The 8,915-nt window shown below is 45.0% G+C and overlaps 1 protein-coding gene across 1 annotated transcript; it reads left to right on the top strand.

Annotated features, from left to right (window-relative positions):
- Positions 1-1,676: 1,676 nt before the first annotated feature.
- Positions 1,677-3,768, top strand: LOC147896633 (protein phosphatase 2C 51-like). The gene is made up of 4 exons (XM_087381396.1): positions 1,677-2,416; positions 2,606-2,968; positions 3,080-3,185; positions 3,287-3,768. The coding sequence occupies exons 1-4, from the start codon at positions 1,895-1,897 to the stop codon at positions 3,598-3,600; spliced, it is 1,305 nt and encodes a 434-aa protein (XP_087237522.1). The 5' UTR covers positions 1,677-1,894; the 3' UTR covers positions 3,601-3,768.
- Positions 3,769-8,915: the final 5,147 nt, after the last annotated feature.

Here is an 8,915-nt window from a genome sequence, read left to right as displayed (position 1 = left end):
ATTTTTTGACAATTGAAAATCTATGAATCCAAAGCAATGTTCTATTCCCACATTGTGAGGGGCATATCTACAATGGTTAATCCCTACAATAATGGAAATATCTATAGGAGAATGTGCTCTCAGTAGGGGTAAGAGGGGCTTTAAAAAATTGAAGAAAATAACAACAAAATGCAGACTTATATTAGGGTTGGCAAGTTTTGAAAAATGACCTATATACATCAAAACATTGGGCCACCCACCCAATATACATGCTGCTATGCAGCTTATGGTAACACTCGAGAGAGTTCCCATAGGATTTTGCGGACTAAATAGTTGTTGACTCTCGTAATTAGACAATAGTCCACTAGTAGCCCTTTCAAGTGACTCAACAGGTTCACCCCACCATTCTCCTACACCCTGCATCAAAGGTCATTGCATTTTGGACCTCCCAGATAGCTTGCAACTAGGCTCCATGCACATATGACAAAATGACACCTATAAGAAAGGAAAGCCCCTGCGGATCCCCAGTTAATATGACCTTTCAACTAAGTCGACCAGTCCCCAATGGAAGAGCCTAATGCAAATCAATACATGATCCAGAACATGCCTCATGCCCCTAAGAGCCACACATTCCCAATAATATATGCATAACACACTCCATCGGTGCTTGACACAATAGACAAGAAAGGAAAGCCCCTGCGGATCCACTAAAGACACAACTCTTTGATATGAGGTAGGGACATCCCATCCAAACGATGCACACTCCTATACCTCTTATGTTGCTGAATTGCAACCGACATCATCCCTCTAATAGCACATCGCATCTCTTAGATGGATCAACCTCCAATTGATAACAATCTTTCCATGTCTTCATTGCTTTGCAAAAGTATTTTATTGAACTTGAATGGAATATCCCGTGGTCTGTTGAGCACTCTACTTCATTGGAAGATAGACCCGAACTAAACAAATATAACACCCCATAGGAGGCTTTGTCAGATGGATGTGTAAAATTTGGCTATCCTTCCCACATGGAAGTCATGACCCCTACGGTTGTAATTAAAGGAGAATCCCATCCCTCCCAATCAATCTCTACACAGCCTAATAGCCCCACCTCTAAGACCCATTCTTTCCTTTCGCCCGAAGATGGGAGCAATCCAGCCTATGCTGCGTCATGTTCCAACCTCCTAGCACTCGATAAACATTCCCTCCCTAAGAAGCTTCCGACATGTAGATTGTTCCCCTCCACGAATCTAGGGCATACACTGACACCACATTGAATACAAAAGGAAGGCCGACCGACCTTGACCACCGAGAAACGGCGAACGAAAATCGTGAATTGGTCGTTCACCCGGGCGTGGAAGAGGTCACGTGCATGGGTTTCTCCAATACCACGTACCCCGGCTAGGTTTCAGAGGGTGTGTTCATCGTCCACCGCCGCAAGCACGCACGGCAAAGCTGGAGAGAGTGCGGTGTGTGTGCGCGGTGGACAAAAATTGCAAGGGCATGTGGTGGTGGTGGGAGGGAAAAGCGTGCATGTGACCGTAGTGAAGCAAGAGCTCACAAGGGGCAGCCAATAAAAAGGGGAGCGAGGATGGGGAGGACACGTGGTGCCACGTAAGGGGGAGGTGTTTCTTGAACATTTGGAGGAAAGAAGAAGAAGAAGAAGAAAAGAAACGAAGCAGCAGCAGCAGAAGAAGAAGAAGAAGAAGAAGAAGAAGAGTCTATCTTGACTTGCTCTTCTTCTTCTTCTTCTCTCTCAGTCTTTTCAAAGCTTTCCTTCCTTATAATTAGGGTTTCCCCCTCCATTGATCCTCACTCCCTTCCTCCTCCCTCAGCTCTTCTTCCCCACCATGTCCCCCTTTGCTCCCCTCCCCCCCCCCCTCGGCGTCGGTTGACCTCCCCCTCGCTTGCTGATATGTCATCCCCCCCCCCTCCCCCCTCCCTCCCGCCCATCGCCTCTCCTCCGCTTCGTCCTTCGGATGCTCCCTCTCCAGATTTGCATTTGAGGATCGTTGGCGATTTTCGGCCTTTGGATCGGCCTGCCAACTCTGAATGCAATCCTGACGATCGCGACCTGGCACGCAATTCCGATGAGTGCTGCTCGGGTGAGACCGGAAAAATTACGCTCGCGGACGAGGCTCCGGAGAATGTCCATTACCCAAGAGATTTCGACTCCGCCTCTGCTAGTGCAGACGAAAATGTATGCAACGCTGCAAGTACGAGCAGTTCAGCTACTTGCTTTCGCGACCCTGCGACGGGCGTCATGTCCGTTTGTGGAAGACGCCGCGAAATGGAGGATTCAGTGACAGTAGTGCACAGGTTACTGCATCTTCCTTGTAAACAGGCCGGAGGTTGTTTGGGGGGTTGCAATACAGACGAGAAAGTCAACTTACCTTTTCATTTTTTTGGGGTCTACGATGGGCATGGCGGTTCGCAGGTAAGGATCCCGTTTTCTGCTTTTCTTATGGAGTCATTGGTTTATTTCGTCGTTAAGAGCTGTCAAGGAAGTTGATGGGCAACTCTCCCTTGGATCCCTTCTTTTTAACATTGTGAAATGTTGGGAATAGAAGATTTAAACTTTTGGGCTTTTGGCCGATAAATGAGAATTCAGGGATGTCTCCTGCAGGTTTCCAACTTCTGCAAAGAGCGACTTCATTTAACTTTAGTTGAAGAAGTTAATGCACTAATTGGTGCTGACACAAACGGGGGTAGTACTGGCATTCTATGGGAAAAGAAGTGGGAGAAGATTATGGCCTCTACTTTCCTCAGGATCGACGCAGAGATGGAAGGTCTTTCCTGGAAACGGAATTCAGACAGTCTGGAAGGTACCATGGAACGCTTTTCAGAACCCATGGCTCCCGAGACTGTTGGTTCCACAGCTGTGGTGGCAGTTGTGGGTTCATGCCAGATCATTATTGCCAATTGTGGGGATTCTCGAGCTGTGTTGTCTCGAGGTGGACAAGCAATTGCCCTATCAGTCGATCACAAGGTCTGGTAGTGTTACTGTGAATGGTGAAGCATCATTTGGAACATTGTTTCTGAGTCGAACGAAAAGAAAGTTGCAGCAGTTATCATTGACGTATTCTGTATATATATGCAGCCCGACAGAGCAGATGAGATGGCAAGAATCGAGGCAGCAGGTGGCAGAGTTATACCTTGGAATGGTTATCGGGTATTTGGTGTGCTTGCAATGTCAAGGGCCATTGGTATAACGATTGAACTCTTCAATAAGCAATTTATTTGTTATTTCTTGTGAAGCTTAGGAGCTCTGACGTTAAGTGTTGCATTTTATGTGGTGGTCCAAAAGGTGATCGGTATTTGAAGCCATATGTGATAGCGGAGCCTGAAGTTATGTGCATGTCGCGGTCGGAAGACGATGATTGCCTCGTACTGGCAAGTGATGGTTTGTGGGATGTACTCAGTAGTGAGGAGGTCTGTGAAGTTGCACGGAAGCGACTTGCTACCCAGAGTATGGCTACTGATGCTGCTGGTTCTTCTGCTTGCAATGAGGGAAATGCAGAGGCTGCTGCTGTATTGCTCACCAAAATGGCTCTTTCACAAGGCAGTAATGACAACATATCTGTCGTCGTGGTGAATTTGAAGAATAGCAACATGTCTTGAAATTTGCCACTACTGCTTGGCAAGTTTGTATCTTCCCCCCCCAAAAAAAAACTTCTGTAAGAAAATCACATTTGAAAGGAAGGCAGATGCACTGTTCTACAAGGAAGAACATAGGTATCACTTCACACGTATCATATAGCTTGGATACATTTTATGTTGACAGCAATGCAATGGGTAAAATTTTGTAGTTTGTTAAATCATTTGAGTATTAGTTTACTTTAAGAAAAGTTTTGTCGGCAGTGTTCTAGCTAGAGGCGGCAGCTTGCTTGGGGTGGAAGGGCGGCACACATGGAAAGAACAATTTGGAGTCCTGTAAATGTTTCAAGGATAGGAGAACCTACAGATGATGTATATACTACACACACTGTTGGGCGCTGATGACGTCAGTGGGGATGTCATAGTAGCTAGTCCCTGCTATGTGTGATGGAGTTTATGGTTTTCAATCTTTTGAGTGACTAGTGTGGGTATACACAGATGATGTATATACTACAACGCAAGTTACCAGCATGCAGAGGTGAGTGAGGTTATTACTCCTTTAGTATGCAAGGTGAAGTTAAAATGTCATCATCTACTGCTCCTGCCACAAAGCACATGTTTCAAATCAAATATGGAGTCTCACTCTGTAAGAACAATGTAAATAGCTTTATAAGGGCTAATTTTGTTGTTCACCTAACTTTTTCATTGTTTGTGGCAAAGGTGTATGACCACCTGTGTGCCCCCATATGACACCTTGCATAGGCATAAGTGCAGAATATGTCATGTGGGCACATTCATTAGGTGACACATGGATATGTATATGGATTGTGGGCTGCCACATGAGCAGTGCATTGGCATCTTTCTTAAGATTTCCTAGAGCCGCCTATTAGGGCAGTTCAGTCCACATGGGACTGCCATGGTCTGTCTGTCTTCAGTACTACACATAGGCCCTGGTTATGAGTTGGAGGGAGGGCACTATGGCTGGTGCAAACTCCAGCCATATGGCGCATTATATAGGTCCCTGAAAGAGGCCTGGTCAGCCTGTTTAGGTCAGCATGTGAGGCAACGATTTCCAACACAGTGGCTGTGGTAGAGGGCAATCTTGCTCACTAACTGGCTCAATGACGTGCCTCAACAATGAGTCTAGGGTCCCTAAAAAAGAGAATCCCTGGTCAGGGACCTGATCTAGCCATCAGATTGGCCAAGTTAAACCGGAAACTGTCCAAGGTACTGCCGACCTGACCCAACCCTGAGACCAGCAGCTAGACCCTGAATGAGGACAGAGAGCCAAGTCATGAATTATATTTGGGGTAATTTAAATCTCTAGAGCGAAGATGAATTTCAAAACCCGGTTTGGGTTGTGAAAAACAGGAGTCCCAAATTGGACTCAGATGGTAGGTAAACCTATAGATATCAAGGCAAGAGTCCCAGGTGGGACTTGAAGATAGGTAACCTTGTTAACAACCTAGATGACGGATCATAGCATTGATTTGAGGTTCGACTCCAATGGTAGGAAATCAGAACAAATCTCATGGTAATTTTCATTCAAGATTTGGGTGTCAATCATGGATTAACACTTGCCATTTCTAGGATGGTGGTGATGAAGGGAGCTCGGCTTTATAAAGAACCATCTATTGGTACACAATTATGTTGGTGTTGCTGCAAGTAATGTATTGGGAGTAACATAGTTGTCATCGTTTAAGTCTTGGTGGGTTTTGCTTGGGGCGACAAATCCTTAGTGTTGCTGGGAGATTTTGGTGGGAGACAAAACTTCGTGTTGTGAAGCAATCACACATTCGTCATGCAATTAAAATCCCCAGTAGAGTAATGTATTGCGCTGAGGTTCAGAGCCCAGGTGAACCTTTTTGTTGTAATGAAGCTACAAGCGGAGGTCCATAGTCGAAGGTGCCGAGTTGGGGCTTAGTGCATGCGAAAGCAAGTCGGTGCAACTCACGGTGCAATTATGAGAGTTGCAAGCTTGAATGAGTACACAAGATTCCATTGAACCTTGTGAGAAGGTGCACAAGATAATGCCATCTCTTCATTAGTGCAACCAAAGTGGTGTTGGGAGATGTTGGCGGGAGACAAAACTTTGTGTTGTAAACGATCACAAATTCATCATGCAATAGAAAACCCTAGCAGTGTAATGTATTGCAAGGTGAGGTTTAGAGCCTAGATGAAGCTTTGTATTGTAATATGAAGCTATAAGCGGAGGTCCATAGTCCTAGAAGAATAATGTCTCCTTCTAGCACACAGAGAGAATCCCAAGCTTGTTTTATGTTCTGATTGCCTGTTGGAGCATATAAGGAGACCGCATTGGAAAAAATCCCTTTCATGTTGTAGCTGAGGGCTACCCATCTAGCATGGTCATGGGTTAGCTCATTGATTAACCCCCCTTTGTAGCGAGAGAGCATACCAAGGATGGTGCCCCCTCTACCTTCTTCATGTTGGGTGTAGTACCAGATTTTTCTTCTGTCAACAATGAGAAGTCTCTTCTCAAGCTTGATCTTGCCCAATTGCTTTCACTTCTTGAAGGGCCAAAAAGGTTGGTGAAAGGGAGTTGGCTCTCAACTAGGACATTTTACACCCTCTAGAAGGGTTGGGAAGTCCACACACATTTAGTGCGAGGAAGGAAATGGGTCTAAATAGCATTCCTACTTTTCCCCTTTTAGCCTTGGGGCGAGGGCTTTTGATATGAGGTGTGGCTTCTTTTATCTATGATAATCTTCTCTTATTGTATAACAACTTCTTCTTTACCTTTAACTGTGAAATCCTTTTCAATAGTGATTGGTGGGGGAGTTCCTCCTCTTAGGGGGGTGATCCTCACCATTCTCTGTCATCATACCATCATTTTGCTTGACCTCATTTTCAAAATCTAAGGACTATCCAGGTGGACCTTGAAATCCTCCCGGTTCTCCATTTTCCAATCTTAGTTTCTTTATCCACAAGGGTATCAAAGGTATTCTTTGACAGGATAGGGTACTTTACTTTCTCTCCCTTATTGGTTTCCCTTGTAGCTCTCTTGCCCTCATCTTGAGATCTTTCCTACACAACTCTCTCTTTCTTGTTTTCCTTTACCACCCAAACATGCTTATTCTCCTATTGGGGTTGGGAGGAGGGTTTTTATTTTGAGTCTTTTACCATGTGTGTAGCTTGACCATTCAAGAAATAGGAATGTGGAAGATTTTATAGATAAGGGGTGTTCTTTGAAGACTGAGCCATTCCTATTGAGTATGAGCGCAGTTTGAGGGAGTTTTAGGGCAAGGTCCATCTTGATGCAAACCTATGGGTTTCCTTTGGGACTGATGAATTGTTCCCTCTCAAATCCAATTACCTCACCTAGGTCTTGATAAAGTCTATCAGCTTGGTTGCACAGGGAGAGTGGCAAGCTAGCTAGCTCAACCCAGACATGGATCTTGGTAGGTTGTAAAGGCTGATTTCTAGGAGTCCAGAGGCTCTGATTTAAAGAAGCATAGGCCATCTCTTTTTCAAAGAGCATGAAATAAAACCCTTTTCTCAAGAATCCTACATGAGTGACATTAAAACCTCTCTTGACCCAGATTGTTCTCACACAATTTTCAATGACAAGGGCAGGGGGTCTTGTGCCAGGAATGAACCCAATGAGTGCATGGGTGGCCAACTGGTTAATAGAATCATGATGAATCTTTTCAACTTCATCAATAATGGCAGAGAAACAAGTTCTTGGGCTAGTAGACTATGCCTCCCCTTCAGATTCCCCTCCCTCTTCTTGTAGATCCTATGCCATCCAATATGCTCTTTTGCGTGTGCTCCGGGCACATTCTTAGTTCTTGCTTTACCACATGTGTGGAGGAGGGCATGGCTAGTTCCTCTTGACTTGGCTCTTGGGGTTGGTTCTTTGGTTGGCGGGATGTTTGGGGAGTGCTCTCCTACTGCATCTCTATCGACGAAGGGATGATCGAGGATTCTGTGGGTGGTAGGTTCACGTGTAGATTCTCTTCTCCCTTGATTCAAGGGGGTTCCACCACCTTGTCCTCTTATTGAGGGGGTACCTACTACTATTAATGGGAGCATTCCCCTCTGGTTCAATGTGCCATTCATTTGGGTCTTGACTTCAACACCTATTTGCTATCTGAGATTCAATGTGCCATTCATTTGGGACTTAACTTCAACACCTATTTGCTATCTGAGATTTTGGGCCTTCCATTCTCGATGGAAGTGTCTGGCACTTGCAACGCTAGGAGTATGAAGTCTAACAAAAGGTGTTGCAAAGAATTCTCCCTTGTATTCCTTGAGGACCTGGCGTAGCTAGGTGTCGAGGTGGAAGGTGTGTATCTGGCAGGGCTGGGCCTAGCTAGTCCACCTCACTGTCGAGCCGCCTCACGAGGTGTTGCTTCTAAGGGCCATTGCTCCTCTGTAGGTTCCTTCAATCACAAAGGGTCTTGTTGTGGCTCCATATTCCTCCTCTTCCCACTTAGCATAAGTTTTATGAGTCAAAACATCGATCTCCCGCTCAAAAAAATGTGACAGGAGCACTGAAAAATGCATATTGGACTCATAGTCAATCTCCCATTTGAAGGGAGTCAAGGGGAACTTTGGGAATGCCTCTCATCCTTCAGGAGTCTTCTCCATGATTTGGCTTGACATCCCATCAGCTTTTTCATTGGCAGCTAAATATGGCAATGATCTAGAAGGAGCAAAGCTTTCTGTGAATGCATGCATATTTAGCAGTAGTCTGCCTTGTTGGGTTGAAGTCTGGGATGGGAGAATAGAAGTCTGGAGAGGGAGGGTAGCCTAGGGAGGTGGGGACCATCAGATTCCACCTCCATTGTCTCTTCCTTTTGGTGCACTCAATCTCATTAGTGCATATGTTGTCACCATGTGCCTTTAAGAAGGTTAGATCACCTTTCCAACTTATTCCAAACAAGTTGATGGCAAGAGGTGAATGAAGTTTCGCTATCCCTAACTTATTGTCACAATACCCTTATCCATATTCCAATCATAATGGATATGAAAATAGATGGGACTTAAACGTTGATGAAAATCCATCAAAGACCTGAATGGCAATGGCCTCCAAGGCAAAGGGTATGCTATCTCTCAAAAGTAGCTCCTAGAGTTGACCTCCTACAGTGAAACTCCTATAGCTAGCCTCCTACATTGAAACTCCTAATAGACAAATTCTATATGATTCTACATCTTGGATCAAGCAGGCTATTTGGGTGCACTCCTTGAGCTGGTTAGAGTAGTAGGCCACGTTGAGTAAACTTTTATGTTACTATTTTGTCTCGCCTCACTTTTCCTTTTGGGGATTCACTTTTGTCCTTACATAAATCCCTAAAATGTCCACTTTAGGGTTCAAT

Source organism: Dipteris shenzhenensis, chromosome 11 (assembly GCF_047967505.1).
Source record: "Dipteris shenzhenensis isolate YYH24624 ecotype China chromosome 11, Dip_SZ_1.0, whole genome shotgun sequence".
NCBI lineage: Eukaryota > Viridiplantae > Streptophyta > Polypodiopsida > Gleicheniales > Dipteridaceae > Dipteris > Dipteris shenzhenensis.
Note: the sequence above shows the minus strand (reverse complement) of the source record. Positions and strands in the feature narration are given on the sequence as shown.